The sequence below is a fragment of the Dreissena polymorpha genome, chromosome 16 (genome assembly GCF_020536995.1).
Source record: "Dreissena polymorpha isolate Duluth1 chromosome 16, UMN_Dpol_1.0, whole genome shotgun sequence".
Taxonomy (NCBI): domain Eukaryota; kingdom Metazoa; phylum Mollusca; class Bivalvia; order Myida; family Dreissenidae; genus Dreissena; species Dreissena polymorpha.
Window position 1 is genome coordinate 13,916,401 of NC_068370.1, and position 17,419 is coordinate 13,933,819.

General features: G+C 34.2%; 1 protein-coding gene across 2 annotated transcripts in view; it reads right to left on the reverse strand.

Moving 5' to 3' along the window:
* Nucleotides 1–15,644, reverse strand: part of LOC127862962 (uncharacterized) — a 33,783-nt gene extending 18,139 nt beyond the window's left edge. The window contains exons 1-3 of one of the 2 annotated variants that reach the window (XM_052402235.1): nucleotides 14,334–15,644; nucleotides 1,231–1,357; nucleotides 683–895 (exon numbers count right to left, since the gene is read on the reverse strand). In XM_052402235.1, the coding sequence (XP_052258195.1) occupies nucleotides 683–895; nucleotides 1,231–1,321 (304 nt within the window). In that variant the 5' untranslated portion in view covers nucleotides 1,322–1,357; nucleotides 14,334–15,644. Of the gene's footprint in view, nucleotides 1–682; nucleotides 896–1,230; nucleotides 1,358–14,333 lie in introns of those variants that run through there. The other variant, XM_052402236.1, reaches the window with a different exon arrangement.
* Between the last annotated feature and the right edge of the window lie 1,775 nt (nucleotides 15,645–17,419).

A 17,419-nucleotide genomic window follows, 5' to 3' on the forward strand; every position in this document is an offset into this window, starting at 1 on the left:
TAAACATGTTCATGAAACATTATTCGCTAAAATGATTGATAGATCTGTTTCTTCATATTATAAGGTAGATCTAATTTATTTTAGTGTTTCAATAATAAATATGTAAAGCACATTCTATTATCCATATACATACTATGGCTTGTATGAGGGAGCTGCGTCTCATTTTTTTCTTTTTTCTATCTGACTTCAAATGAAGTATATGACTTTTTTTTCTGTAGTAAAGTTTGTTACATCATTGTCACTTCAAACACCGTTTATGGTACCAGAATAAAAAAATTGACAATGAACTTGTAGCAGATTTTTTTTGTTAACTTTATTGATACCAAACGGTAATATGTAGCGTCCACGATTCCGATAATTTAGGTATAAAATGTAGTTTAAATGGCCTTTAAAACGCACCAGAGACGTTCTAGGTATAAAACAATTACGGGGGGCATGCCCTCGGACCCCCCTAGAAGGACCTAAGATATTGCCTCGGCTTAAATTTGGGTCTGGCTACGGCACTGCATTTGCTAATGAAAAGTTAACCATGAAAAAGTAGCAATTGTGTATATTGTAAAAGAAACACTTAGACAAAAATAAATCAATTCCACTTGTCATATTATGTTTAAGGCATTGTCATGCAAATATATTTACTATTCTAACAGTACCGTCTCAAACGCCAGTGACATCACACACTTACTGACGTCATAGAACAGCTGACCGTTGTAGTAGTCTAAGATCATATAGTTCTCTGAATTGTTCGTGATGGTCCTCAATGCGGCGCGCTTGTTCATGTCGTGGAATTCCTCTCCCACGATCGTCTTATTCATTTCAAGAATGTTCGCTTCCACTCGCACTTGGAACGTATCAGGGAACGTTGGCACGGCTGGTAGTACGGTGCCGTTACTTTGCACTGAAGCAGCAATACGAGAAATGATAGTTCATAAACAAATTGGTTCAAAGTTATAAGCCCATACATTCACTGATTTATTTATCATATTTTCAGCTGTACAAATCCACAAGTCTTCGTAATTTTACACTCAGTTGAGCTATTGAATAAGCCGTTAATCGACGTAAATTGAAACTTACAATGTAAATAGGTTTAATTACGTTTTGACCGTGATCAATGATTTTTTTGTTCTTCTGATTCGTCACCCTAATTTTCTTCTTACGTTATAATCAAAATTAAAAAACTGTCCGTATAAACAGTATCACTAAAATTCAACACAATTTAAAACTCACACTTACAATAAGGTGCTAGGATGGTGGTGTTCCTGGGCGCGCATCTGGGGTAAATGTAGGGTGGTGGCGTGGTGCTAGGTACCTGACCCATCGCCATCCAGACACACACCGCGAAAATCAATAATCTTCACATCTGCAAATAACTTTTAAGTTACTTGTAATTTAAAGTGCATCTGTTCCAACACATTGGTATCAAATGTAGCCCATGTAATGCATTGTTTACAAATGTAATTGTTATTTATACCTGTTGCTTGGTTCATAATATTCCGACCTACTGCAAACACGCTGCAACTCAAAATAATTCTGTGAAAGAAGCATAAGTATATTACGCCATTAAAATTGTGAATGAGTATAAGAGGAAATTTATAAGAATATGTCATAATTCTAATTTTCATTAGTAGTTTTCGATTGTCAACTGAAAAGGAACTTATGTAGAATCAGTTGAAAAGTTACTGTTAAAAACAACAACACAACTGATGTCGTACAACACAATTTCGTTAATTTATGGAAAGCATAGCTATGTACAATTCTTTGAATTAGTAAAAGAATCTTAATTTTGAAAACGTTACCACGATTGAATATTTCCAAACAGACTTATGCAGTTAATATTGTCACGATTAATTGACAATTTTAACTTACGGACACTGCTATTGATAGTACAGGAGGCTCCCAGCAGAGATTTGTTTCTGTTTTGGTCTGGGTCTGTCAGTTTTTATCAATGTTTACCTGTTAGTATTGCCCCCGTGAGTTTTCTACAGGCATAAAGGGGCATTATTTTATTATTGTCAATCAGACTTTATGCTATCCTTCAAAAGTTTTCCTTCAAACGCAAAAGTTTTTGTGTTGTATTTTAGGGTAACTGTTTATATAGGCGTTTTTTTTTGTTATTAATGTTTCATAATGCTGAAAAAACGGAAAGATATGTTAAGAATCCGAAGAAAAGAAAACCTGATCATGGTAGAAAAAAGAAATTACATCTATTAACTTTGAAAGTTTTTTTTTCAATTTACTTCGTTTTACTACCTATACAGTTGTTCTATAAATGATATACGATAACACACACCTTTTCGCGTTCATCTGGAGCAAATATTGTCTTGAAAACAAAGATAATATGCGTTACAATTGATACAGCTGTCCCAACTTCTCGAAAACTCGATTTTGCGGACACCATGAGCTATAATTAATTTTAAGATCGAATAAATAGATCTAGTTATCACTCACCTTACCGTGAATATTTACGATCATATACCTAACGATTTGTTCATAAATGAAAAAATATTTTTTGTTAACATATAAAATTTGGTTTATGAATTGTGAGGATTTTTTTTAATAACAAATTTACATTTCCGGAAAGTAATAGCAAATGTAAATGAAATTATTTTACACGAGACATGTGTACTTTTAACTAGTTCTGTTAAATTAATGCTATATTTTGTACACATCGTATGTATTACAAAATCAGCGTCGAAGCCACGCTGAGGCACACCGAGGCAGTTGCCTCGGCAAAGAATTTTCAGAGCAATGTTGAGATTACAGGGAAAAAAGGAAAAATTATTTCAAAGAATCAAATCTATATAAGAAATTGAGGCAATTTAATGAATTTTAGGCACGATGATATTCACCAACAAATATGATCATTGAGTGCAATTGGTTCATGATGAGGCCGATAATTATTTTAATTTATTGGCTGAGGTATTCAATCAGTGATGATGGAGACGGGAGAGTTGAAGTAGCGTTCAATAAGATTGATATTTAAAAGTTGAAGAATAATAAAACATGTTAAGACAGTTAAAACGTTTTTCACAATTCTTGAAACATTATCCCCTAAAATGTTTGATAGATCTGTTTTTGTTCATGTTATAAGGTAGATCTATATTATTTTAGTATTTCAATAATCCATATACATATTATGGCTTTATGAGAGAGCTGCGTCACGTTTTTTTCTTTTTTCTATCTAACTTCAAATGAATTATATGACTATTTTTCTGTAGTTAAGGTTGTTACACCATTGTCACTTCAAAAACCGTTTATGGTAACATAATCTAAAATTGACTATAAACTTATAGCAGATTGTGTGTGTGTTAACTTTATTGATACTAAACAGTCATATGTAGCGTCCACGATTCCGATAATATAGGTATAAAATGTGGTTTAAATGGCCTTTAAAACGCACCAGAGACGTTATAGGTATAACAAATTTTCAAGGGGGGCATGCCCCCGAGCCCCCTAGAATGACTTTAAATACTGCCTCAGCTAAAATTTGGGTCTGGTACGCCACTGAAAATATGTTGTCAAGCTAGTTACATACATAAACGAATAAAAAAAGAACGTCGAATGAAGACGTATTCTTGATAGATCAGTTTGTGTCAAAATACTATTTAAAACCTAATACAAGTAGTCCAGAAAAAGGTTTCGCAAACTTTGAGCGAATTGTTATTTTAAAAACGAGTTCGCATGTTGAGGATGAATTAGTAATATTTCGAGGTTAAACGATGCTTGAGGTGTTTTACGCGGTAAACTGGAACCCTTCTGATTTATGGAAAAAGAAACTGGTATACACAATACCAAACTGCTATACCTATTTCATAATAGTTTTCTCATAACTCAAATGCACACTGAAAGCAAACTAATACAAGTATTGGCCCTTTTAAATACCCCAAAGCGGCATTTTAATAATGTATTACCCGGCACTCTTGACTATCCGTCGGAATGCACACAATTTAATCTAAAAAAATCTAATTTTGTTAGTGTGCATGAAACATCGATCCCATAACTTTCCTATATCGAACTGATAGGGCACGTATATTAACTGATAGTCGAAATATATTGCAAGTTTTATGAACGAATACTTAAGGGCTCTTTGTCCTAATATTTGCGCATGGCATTATATCAAGTATGCATTATCTTCCGACCATGGGGGCTAGTGCTCGCCGGTTTTGACATACTATACAGTAAAGGGTCAATTATAGTTATAAATGCTTCAACTTAAAAACTGATAGATCATGCATTCCACTGACTCTCTAGAGCTGTAATGTGGCTTTCTTAATTATCTTTTTTTTTACAAATACAGGACAATTTTAACATGAAAAGGGTTCATGTAAAGTTTCATCAACATATTATTTTTAGGATCACTTAAAAGTTTTTTCTTGACAAAGTGACAAAGTATATGATTATTATGATCATGACTAGGTCCTTTATTTGTGGCAAGTGACTTAGGGGATCATTATTATGATAACTGCAAGGTCTTAACTTTGAAGAAAGTGACCATTTGCCACACATTTAAATGGACAGGGAAAAAGCGTGACAATTTGAGCCTAACAAAAAATGAATTTGTTTACAGAGATATTGGGCCAACCACAATTCGTTAAAATGTCAAAAAATACTGTCTCGAATCTGTTAAAATGACAACTTGCAAATATGTCCTGAATGAATATAATTTAAAAGATAATCAATCGAAGATAAATCGATAAGAAAATCTGAAATGAACATTGAAACACACGAATTGGGCTGAAACTGCATTCATAATTCAACAACATATAAATTTAAATGATACATTTTGTGTAGTCAGGAATGAGGGTTAATACTAACAAAACAGATATTATATTTTTTAGAAATGGTGGGATTAGTGTACATTATTTAGATGAACGTGACTAAGTATAAAAATGGATGTATATGTGTAAATCAATTTCATGGTCATCTGCACAACAAAAATTTTCAGGACAAATCCAGAAAGCTTTGTATTTCATCCTTAATTACCGATAGCATTGAGGTCATCTTCTAGCCAAATACTTAGTTTATTTTTTCGTCGATGTGGTAAACCTATTTTATGTTATCGAACTGACATTTTGGGACATTCAGTGATCATATTGAATGTGGGCAAACACTGTTTTATCGCAAATTATCCCAATTATGCCGTTGAAGTTATGAATTTCGTTTTGAAACTAGCAGACAAACTTATGCACAGCAAGAAAATAGAGCGTTCATCGTCTTAATATATTTAATATATTGGTATAGAATAATACTAGTTTCATTAGTTCTTTCATGCCCTAAACGTTTGACACTACAAACAAATTATCAAGACAGCTTGTGTAATTTAATACCAAACCTCTCTATTTCTTTTACAGATTCGTTTATGACGAACATGAAAAAAAACTGCCCGAGTTTTGTTAATATCAGTAAATTGTTATACGCATGCAATGACAGCAACACAACGTTTTGAATACATTATTTGTATTGAATATACATCGTTTTACTCGATTTGTTATACAAACACATATATTTAAGGGACACGTACGAGTAAATCACGTTATATTGTAATGTTTTATTATATGCACTTTATTATGGCTCAGAAGAATTTACGTACAAAATAAAACTATGTTCTTTTCAGTACTGGTAGTCTGTTGTGACCGGCAATTCAAGAAAAAGTTCAACTTTGGCCTTAAGAATGTGTTCCATGAAAACATAATAATAATCAATTCATGCTATATATTTACATTTACCTTAAAGACAATACAGTTAATAGTAGATTGTGCTATGAGAGAACAATCACGCAACTTATTACGCGAGTGTTTTTTAAGAATACTATAATTCATCATACTGTTTATTTATATTTAACATCGTTGTTTCGAAGAATGCACATTTTCCAAATTATTCTTTAACTCACAGCGCAACATTTCTAAAGATCGACAAAATGAGATATGATTTTTAAATACTTTGTACCAAAATTTCACCGCAAGCAAACTAAGTTAAAAGTGAATGAATGAGAATTTCTCTGGTATATAAAAAAGTAAATATAACACGAAAAAGAGTTCGTTTTTGGCAGTTATGTAGTATTTTGCTGTTTTGATGAGAACTAAATATGAACGAGATATTTTTAGATCTAGATAAAAACTGACGATTCTAAGAGATATGCCGCTATGTTATTAAAATGTTAAAACACTTAGCACAATTTATAAGCATATTGAGATATACAAATATGTTTTCTTGTCTGGCCCGTCTTAAAATGCTATCATCGTATAATACACGATTTACATCCACAATATGAAAGTATTAATCTCATGTTTCAAAGCAATAATTCAGTATCCAGACATAGTTATACATGACAGTTAATTTTATAGCGAATGAGTATTGATCGATGATTCCAATATGAAGAAACTGACGAGAAAACGCGGCTGAATATGCTGGTGTTAATTATGAATGTGATAATAATGACGGTGACGATATGGTATGACGGTGGTGAATATGATAATGATAATACTGATGATGACGATGGTGATTTCATTATGATAATTATGTCGAATAATGACAACGACGACGATGATGCATTGTATTTTACTCTAAGTATGTGGTACCTTAACGAACTGTGGTACTGTCCAAAAGCTATTTTGTACTGTATTTACTTAAATATCTATATCTCGCGTTTTTTCGCAGGCTCCTTTCGATGACAAAGTAACAATTGTTATTACTTATTCGTGTCATACGAGATTACATTTGCATTTAGCATATTGCTTCATAAAACAAGTTTGAATGCAACGATCACCGTGACGGGAATGCTTGTAATTAATGACGCGTTGTATTTACTCCTAATCTTCTCTCGTAAATCACGTGTTTGTCACGCGCAATCAATGAACAAAGCAAGTGATGCAAACACATAAGCTATAGTTGTATACATTTATATAAACGTCGATAATTTTATTTTAATTTCATATTCTGAGCATATTAATGTTTATTTGTTTAAGTCGCTTTTTGTCGATTGTTTTAGGCCATACTATTAATAATGTTTTCTTTATTCTTATAATATAGACGTTTCAATCTGCTGGTAATTGGTGGTTGCAGAATACAGACAGTAACCACCGCGCGGATGACGTTTCAAACGCAGTGCCATCTTTTTCGTCACTTCCTGCCAATCTTTTAAATGAAAGCACGGCCCGGCAACTGAAGTGCACAGATCGGTTGTCCGAAGTTCCAAAATGCAGCTTCGCTAGTAGCGTTGCTACGCACGCGCTTCCACAGACGATCCAGACAGTCTCACCGCGACTGAAAGGTGAAGGTCAGTCGTCAACCAGACTGTCCAGTGCGGCACGTAACACGCCGTACACAACCTCACACTTCCTGTCTAACAGACACAAGATTTTTTAAACGAACACCGATGAGTATTACTTTAAAAAATGTATTATAAAACAGAACGGAATAACATATTTTTACTATAAAGCTCATCGGCGTAAACACACATATACAATACAAACATATATTTGAAGTAAATACAAAATATACATCTCTTTGAAAAACGATCAATTTAACTAGACATAAAATAATCATGATTCGCGAGAATGTAACATGGATGTAGATAAAACGTACTGACCGCACAGTGTCAAGCGTTTAGTTCAATGATTGCAACATTAATCACATTATTATATGCTTATTTTCTTTGTGAACAATTTTAATTATGTTATCCTACATAACGATAACACTTTCTCTTCTTTTAAAACTTAAAGCTATTTTAAATCCCAACTATTAACTAAATGTTTAAAACTTATTTTATATCCCTTATGAGGATTGAAAATTTCAATATGTATTCGCCATTTAAAATGAATCAATACGGAGAGTCTTAACTTGAAAACAAAAATACAATTGCTCTTTTAAAGTGAGGACACATGATTTTTAATTCTATGTATTGTTATAAATGCATTTGATAAGCCTTTCAACCCTACCTATAAATGTATTTCTGGACGAACTCGAACCTCAAGCACTTCCGTTGAACGGATGCGAAGTGCGTCAAGTCACTCCAAATAAGGGCGATAATACGTCGATGTCATCTCTGGATTCATCTTCTGTATCGTCTTCCGGAAGTTCCTACATATCTTCCAGAAGTGAGCGGGACTCCCCGGAGTCCACCCCTGAGCCACCGGTCACCAGCCCGGAAAACAGTGCCGAGCAGATGAACCGGAAAAAGGCGCGAATCAACGACACTAATGAACAGATATATACGTTGCTTAGGCCGAGATGATTGAGAACATTGCCAATGACTTCGGAGTACCCGAAAACAAAATCAAGGTGCGTCTCTGTTGTCAGCGTTTTTATTTAGCTTTTGATTTATACTTATCAATATGCACTTACTTGTGTACGTAAATTGCGCGTTATTGGTAATGACAATTTCCTCCCTTTTTTCAAGTAAGGCAGTATTCAGTCACTTAACAATATAGATTTTTTCTTAAATCGAAATCTCTTAAGGTAATTGCAAAGATTTACTTATAAAGTTTGCTGCATTAAATAAATCGTTTATATCCAAGTACTACTTGAATACACAGTTAATGTGAATGGGTTATTTTGTTGCTATTACTGCAATTAAGTGTAACATATTAAAAAGCCATATAAAATATAAACTTTAGAGTTAAATGGATTTACATCATTTTTTGAGTATTTATAATAATAAGTCAATGTAGAAACGGAAGGATATAAATCTAAGGACGAACTCATAACATTCCGTGTACGAGCACGATATCGACCCATTGCACCACCACACTGTGGAATAAAAGGTATACCGCTGTTTTTATGTGTAGTCTTTGCGAAAACTGATATTTGTATGATATTGATTTCTTCGTTTTTCACAGATTTCCTTGCAGACAATGTCGAAAGATAGGTGAATTATAATGTTGGCAAGGTTTATTAAAATATATAATACTGTTGAAAACGGCGAAATATCCAACTAAACAAACAAATTACGCGATTTTGATGAGGAAGTATGATGTTTTCATTACAAATGTACACGTATACTTATTATTGTTCATATCCTTTATTTTTAGATATGGTTCCAGAACAAGCGCGCGAGATGGCGTAAGCGAGTCATTAACAACATTAACAACTTCCCTGGTCAGCCGTTCATGCCAGTGTCTCCGATGTTCTTGCCGGTACCCTCATACGACTCCATGTACGGCAACATTATCTTGCCTTTATCTCAACATTCAACCTTTGTGTACTACCCATGGGTGCAAACAGGCGCACTAAGCCCAAGCAACAACAATAACAACAACAACCCCTGCATTCTCGCCTGTCGCCGTCTTACCTCACAACGTCCTTGCTGTCGACGCCGTATTTCTGGAAAGTTCCCATGACAGCCAGTACCCCATCGCTGTTGTCTGCCTTTACAAATCCGTTTATGACATCGCCGCAACAAGTGATGAAGGTGCATGGTTACAGACATAACCAGTACACTTCACCTACGTATTCCACAGGCTTTTTTTGCAATCTTTGTCAGTAGTTTTCGTTTAGTGCTATATGGTTTGTTAACTGTTTTGTTTTTAGCATGATGTAAAAACGTATGCTCATGGTTTCTTTTGATATTAAAAGTATAACCTGTGACCTCGTTGTTCTTTCATAACATCTTATTTTCAAATGAAACATTGCTAGTTATAGTTTTAACATTTGACACTTAAACAATAGTTGTCTATAGATCCAGAAGTGAAAGTTGATGTACTCATACATTGGAGAAATACATGAATGAAAAATAACTCCGTCTGACGCTTTAACATAACGTTCAAAGGTAGGTCCAATGTCAGATCATATGAATTACTTATGCAAAAAAATATTTTCATTAAACATCGAGGCCATTCCAACGAAGAGCATATTTTCAATGATGTTTGGTTTTTATGAAGACAAGATCCATCTTGATTTTATATTAAGTATAACAAAGGTCATGATCACAGAGATCACTTTCGTAATATAGTATTACTTGCAAAGATTTTAGATTTCACTAAGTGATACAATTTAAAGACATCATGACCCTCTTTTAATTTTATGATCAATGTCACTGTGATAACTTACGTGAACATTTTCCCACTGTGCACACAATTTTGGAGATGAGTTGAGCACGTGTTAACTTCCATCTGACAATGCCTCGTGATAGCGACATGCCCCGGTTTACACAATGCCTCGTGATAGCCACACGCCCCGGTTTACACAATGCCTCGTGATAGCGACATGCCCCGGTTTACACAATGCCTCGTGATAGCGAAATGCCCCGGTTTACACAATGCCTCGTGATAGCGACATGCCTCGGTTTACACAATGCCTCGTGATAGCGACATGCCCCGGCTTACACTCCATGGCTTAAGGTCTGATGTTTTCGGCATCAAACATCAAGTTTACATATTTTTCACATTCTATTGCTTTCTATTGCCGGGATCCCGAAACTTGTTCCACTGTTTTACAGTATGTCAGGGGAGCGTTAAAAGTTTCTCAGGGTCCTCCTGTTCTGATTGTAGGAGTAAGCTGTGTCACAAAGCATGAAATATCTGTACTTCCATCAAGATTACACTTCGATATTTCATTTGTTATTGATATAAATGGCTTCAATTCGCGTGTGATAAAACTTCCCTACGTAATACTAGAAATAGACATGTATCATTGAAATTGACAATTGGTTTATTAATAATCATAAGGAGTAATCTGGTATTCCAAACTATAATAAAGCTATTCATAGGTGTGTGTTATTTTATCTCCTTTTTATACTTGTTCTACAGAAAAACATAAACGATAAATCATGTTTCTCATATTTTATTTTTGAATGGTGCTAATTCTCATTATATACAATTATATAAAATTGACATGAAAACTTCTATCCATACGCTTGCGACACACTGTCTGTGACACTTTTTTTAGGAATTTGATATTATTCAATATCGCATTTCCCTTCAAACCTGGCTACAGTTTGTTTCGAAAATTACCCGTTATATATACAGGCCTGTATTCCATGCTTATTTGGGAGGTCCGGAGGTGTTGGGTTATCAAAGCTATTTCCCCAATATCGCATTTGACATCCTTTTTGTTTGAATTAAACATAAGTTTAGGCTCCAAGCTCCCGATCCTATGTATTAAAGTGAATCATATGCACGAAAAGGCTTTTTTTAGATATGTAATTTACCGGTAAGTTTGCCGTAAAGTTGTTGCACAATTATGCAGAAGTGTATCCTTTTTGTCGCAACTTAAGCCTTGTTCAACTGAATTGATTTTATGACAAATAACAGCCCTTTTATGGGTTGGAAAATTGCGTTGATTATAAACAATGTTATTAAATGTCATGGATAAAGGCGTTTTTTTACGTCATGCGAATAGTTAGTGAATGATTGTTTATACTAATAGTTCTTCATTACCGGATGGAGCAAAAATATTTTCGACAGGAAAACCTCTACAGTATGCATGCGAACTAAAACATTAAAAACGAATGCGTTTAATTTCGATTGCAAATTCGTTGCCATCGTCCTCGATTATAGATAAATTCAAATTTTAGCAACACTATTGAGAACTATGAAACGGTATTTAGGTAAAAATTACATCATTCGTGGTGAATATTTACATTATGACTGATGTTTATTCTAATATGCTTCATGACAATTCCAACATGCTTGTTGTCTATTCGTTTATACTTGATGATTGTTGCAACATAACATCACTCATGGTGAATATTTACATTATGCCTGATGTTTATTCTAATATGCTTAATGACAATTCCAACATGCTTGTTGTCTTTTCGGTTATACTTGATGATTATTGCAACATGCTCGGTGACTATCCAATGTTTGTGTGTTCATTATTTCTGAAACCAGTCATAATCGGTTTTGCCACTAAGCGTCATTACGGCAACGGCAGTTAGCAACAGGCAGTAAGCAGAATGCAACTAAGCAGAAGGCAAGTTACCAAATTATGACAGCAGGTGGCGCACGTTTATTTTCCGAATGTTGAATAAATTACTTTTCGGAAAAATAGAGAAAACATCTGAACCATTTTAGCTGAATTAGTTCCCTTTGTTTTATAACCTCCATTAAATTAATACGTTTATTATTGCCATTTAATCTAAAAAAAATCTAATTTTGTTAGTGTGCATGAAACATCGATCCCATACTTTTCCTATATCGAACTGATAGGGCACGTATATAAACTGATAGTCGAAATATATTGCAAGTTTTATGAACGAATACTTAAGGGCTCTTTGTCCTAATATTTGCGCATGACATTATATCAAGTATGCATTATCTTACGACCATGGGGGCTAGTGTTTTGACATGAAATACAGTAAAGGGTCAATTATAGTTATTAATGCTTCAACTTAAAAACTGATAGATCATGCATTCCACTGACTCTCTAGAGCTGTAATGTGGCTTTCTTAATTATCTTTATTTTTACAAATACAGGACAATTTTAACATGAAAAGGGTTCATGTAAAGTTTCATCAACAGATTATTCTTAGGATCACTTAAAAGTTCTTTCTTGACAAAGTGACAAAGTATATGATTATTATGATCATGACTAGGTCCTTTATTTGTGGCAAGTGACTTAGGGGATCATTATTATGATAACTGCAAGGTCTTAACTTTGAAGAAAGTGACCATTTGCCACACATTTAAATGGACAGGGAAAAAGCGTGACAATTTGAGCCTAACAAAAAATGAATTTGTTTACAGAGATCTTGGGCCAACCACAATTCGTTAAAATGTCAAAAAATACTGTCTTGAATCTGTTAAAATGACAACTTGCAAATATGTCCTGAATGAATATAATTTAAAAGATAATCAATCGAAGATAAATCGATAAGAAAATCTGAAATGAACATTGAAACACACGAATTGGGCTGAAACTGCATTCATAATTCAACAACATATAAATTTAAATGATACATTCTGTGTAGTCAGGAATTGGGGTTAATACTAACAAAACAGATATTATAGTTTTTAGAAATAGTGGGATTAGTGTACATTATTTAGATGAACGTGACTAAGTATAAAAATGGATGTATATGTGTAAATCAATTTCATGGTCATCTGCACAACAAAAATTATCAGGACAAATCCAGAAAGCTTTGTATTTCATCCTTAATTACCGATAGCATTGAGGTCATCTTCTAGCCAAATACTTAGTTTATTTTTTCGTCGATGTGGTAAACCTATTTTATGTTATCGAACTGACATTTTGGGACATTCAGTGATCATATTGAATGTGGGCAAACATTGTTTTATCGCAAATTATCCCAATTATGCCGTTGAAGTTATGAATTTCGTTTTGAAACTAGCAGACAAACTTATGCACAGCAAGAAAAAAGAGCGTTTATCGTCTTAATATATTTAATATATTGCTAAAGAATAATACTAGTTTCATTAGTTCTTTCATGCCCTAAACGTTTGACACTACAAACAAATTATCAAGACAACTTGTGTAATTTAATACCAAACCTCTCTATTTCTTTTACAGATTCGTTTATGACGAACATGAAAAAAAACTGCCCGAGTTTTGTTAATATCAGTAAATTGTTATACGCATGCAATGACAGCAACACATCGTTTTGAATACATTATTTGTATTGAATATACATCGTTTTACTCGATTTGTTATACAAACACATATATTTAAGGGACACGTACGAGTAAATCACGTTATATTGTAATGTTTTATTATTTGCAGTTTTTTATGGCTCAGAAGAATTTACGTACAAAATAAAACTATGTTCTTTTCAGTACTGGTAGTCTGTTGTGACCGGCAATTCAAGAAAAAGTTAAACTTTGGCCTTAAGAATGTGTTCCATGAAAACATAATAATAATCAATTCATTGCACCACCACACTGTGGAATAAAAGGTATACCGCTGTTTTTATGTGTAGTCTTTGCGAAAACTGATATTTGTATGATATTGATTTCTTCGTTTTTCACAGATTTCCTTGCAGACAATGTCGAAAGATAGGTGAATTATAATGTTGGCAAGGTTTATTAAAATATATAATACTGTTGAAAACGGCGAAATATCCAACTAAACAAACAAATAACGCGATTTTGATGAGGAAGTATGATATTTTCATTACAAATATACACGTTTACTTATTATTGTTCATATCCTTTATTTTTAGATATGGTTCCAGAACAAGCGCGCGAGATGGCGTAAGCGAGTCATTAACAACATTAACAACTTCCCTGGTCAGCCGTTCATGCCAGTGTTTCCGATGTTCTCGCCGGTACCCTCATACATTCAACCTTTGTGTACTACCCATGGGTGCAAACAGGCGCACTAAGCCCAAGCAACAACAATAACAACAACAACCCCTGCATTCTCGCCTGTCGCCGTCTTACCTCACAACGTCCTTGCTGTCGACGCCGTATTTCTGGAAAGTTCCCATGACAGCCAGTACCCCATCGCTGTTGTCTGCCTTTACAAATCCGTTTATGACATCGCCGCAACAAGTGATGAAGGTGCATGGTTACAGACATAACCAGTACACTTCACCTACGTATTCCACAGGCGTTTTTTTGCAATCTTTGTCAGTAGTTTTCGTTTAGTGCTATATGGTTTGTTAACTGTTTTGTTTTTAGCATGATGTAAAAACGTATGCTCATGGTTTCTTTTGATGTTAAAAGTATAACCTGTGACCTCGTTGTTCTTTCATAACATCTTATTTGCAAATGAAACATTGCTAGTTATAGTTTTAACATTTGACACTTAAACAATAGTTGTCTATAGATCCAGAAGTGAAAGTTGATGTACTTATACATTGGAGAAATACATGAATGAAATATAACTCCGTCTGACGCTTTAACATAACGTTCAAAGGTAGGTCCAATGTCAGATCATATGAATTACTTATGCAAAAAAATATTTTCATTAAACATCGAGGCCATTCCAACGAAGAGCATATTTTCAACGATGTTTGGTTTTTATGAAGACAAGATCCATCGTGATTTTATATTAAGTATAACATAGGTCATGGTCACAGAGATCACTTTCGTAATATAGTATTACTTGCAAAGATTTTATATTTCACTAAGTGATACAATTTAAAGACATCATGACCCTCTTTTAATTTTATGATCAATGTCACTGTGATAACTTACGTGAACATTTTTCCACTGTGCACACAATTTTGGAGATGAGTTGAGCAAGTGTTAACTTCCATCTGACAATGCCTCGTGATAGCGACATGCCCCAGTTTACACAATGCCTCGTGATAGCCACATGCCCCGGTTTACACAATGCCTCGTGATAGCCACATGCCCCGGTTTACACAATGCCTCGTGATAGCGACATGCCAGGTTTACACAATGCCTCGTGATAGCGACATGCCTCGGTTTACACAATGCCTCGTGATAGCGACATGCCCCGGCTTACACTCCATGGCTTAACGTCTGATGTATTCGGCATCAAACATCATGTTTACATATTTTTCACATTCTATTGCTTTCTATTGCCGGGATCCCAAAACTTGTTCCACTGTTTTACAGTATGTCAGGGGAGCGTTAAAAGATTCTCATGGTCCTCCTGTTCTGATTGTAGGAGTAAGCTGTGTCACAAAGCATTAAATATCTGTACTTCCATCAAGATTACACTTCGATATTTCATTTGTTATTGATATAAATGGCTTCAATTCGCGTGTGATAAAACTTCCCTACGTAATACTAGAAATAGACATGTATCATTGAAATTGACAACTGGTTTATTAATAATCATAAGGAGTAATCTGGTATTCCAAACTATAATAAAGCTATTTATAGGTGTGTGTTATCTTATCTCCTTTGTATACTTGTTCTACAGAAAAACATAAACGATAAATCATGTTTCTCATATTTTATTTTTGAATGGTGCTAATTCTCATTATATACAATTATATAAAATTGACATGAAAACTTCTATCCATACGCTTGCGACACACTGTCTGTGACACTTTTTTTAGGAATTTGATATTATTCAATATCGCATTTCCCTTCAAACCTGGCTACAGTTTGTTTCGAAAATTACCCATTATATATACAGGCCTGTATTCCATGCTTTTTTGGGAGGTCCGGAGGTGTTGGGTTATCAAAGCTATTTCCCCAATATCGCATTTGACATCCGTTTTGTTTGAATTAAACATAAGTTTAGGCTCCAAGCTCCCGATTCTATGTATTAAAGTGAATCAAATGCACGAAAAGGCCTTTTTTAGATATGTTATTTACCGGTAAGTTTGCCGTAAAGTTGTTGCACAATTATGCAGAAGTGTATCCTTTTTGTCGCAACTTAAGCCTTGTTCAACTGAATTGATTTTATGACAAATAACAGCCCTTTTATGGGTTGGAAAATTGCGTTGATTATAAACAATGTTATTAAATGTCACGGATAAAGGCGTTTTTTTACGTCATGCGAATAGTTAGTGAATGATTTTTTATACTTATAGTTCTTCATTACCGGATGGAGCAAAAATATTTTCGACAGGAAAACCTCTACAGTATTCATGCGAACTAAAACATTAAAAACGAATGCGTTTAATTTCGATTGCGAATTCGTTGCCATCGTCCTCGATTATAGACAAATTCAAATTTAAGCAACACTATTGAGAACTATGAAACGGTATTTAGGAAAAAATTACATCATTTGTGGTGAATATTTACATTATGACTGATGTTTATTCTAATATGCTTCATGACAATTCCAACATGCTTGTTGTCTATTCGTTTATACTTGATGATTGTTGCAACATTACATCACTCATGGTGAATATTTACATTATGCCTGATGTTTATTCTAATATGCTTAATGACAATTCCAACATGCTTGTTGTCTTTTCGGTTATACTTGATGATTGTTGCAACATGCTCGGTGACTATCCAATTGTGTGTTCATTATTACTGAAACCAGTCATAATCGGTTTTGCCACTAAGCGTCATTACGGCAACGGCAGTTAGCAACAGGCAATAAGCAGAATGCAACTAAGCAGAATGCAAGTTACCAAATTTTGACAGCAGGTGGCGCACGTTTATTTTCCGAATGTTGAATAAATTACTTTTCGGAAAAATAGAGAAAACATCCGAACCATTTTAGGTGAATAAGTTCCCTTTGTTTTATAACCTCCATTAAAATAATACGTTTATTATTGCCATTGAGAACAGTAGGCCTACGCAAGAAACTGATTGCCGTGAATGTTTTTGATATTTGTAAGTTGCAGTTGGTACTCATGTATACATGTATTTTATTCAGGACATAACGGAGCTGATGTGTTGGTGATGCTGGTTTTGGCACCCGACGCATATAAATTTATGAATGAAAGGCTTCATGAACGTTGACGTCGCTCTTGGTTACCAGAAAAAATCCCACGCACGGATTTCAACCGTCATTGTTTATAATCAATTAAGTGCACAAGTACTGGAATAGTTATAGCGTTTTTTAAAGGTGTATATCCAGCCCGTGT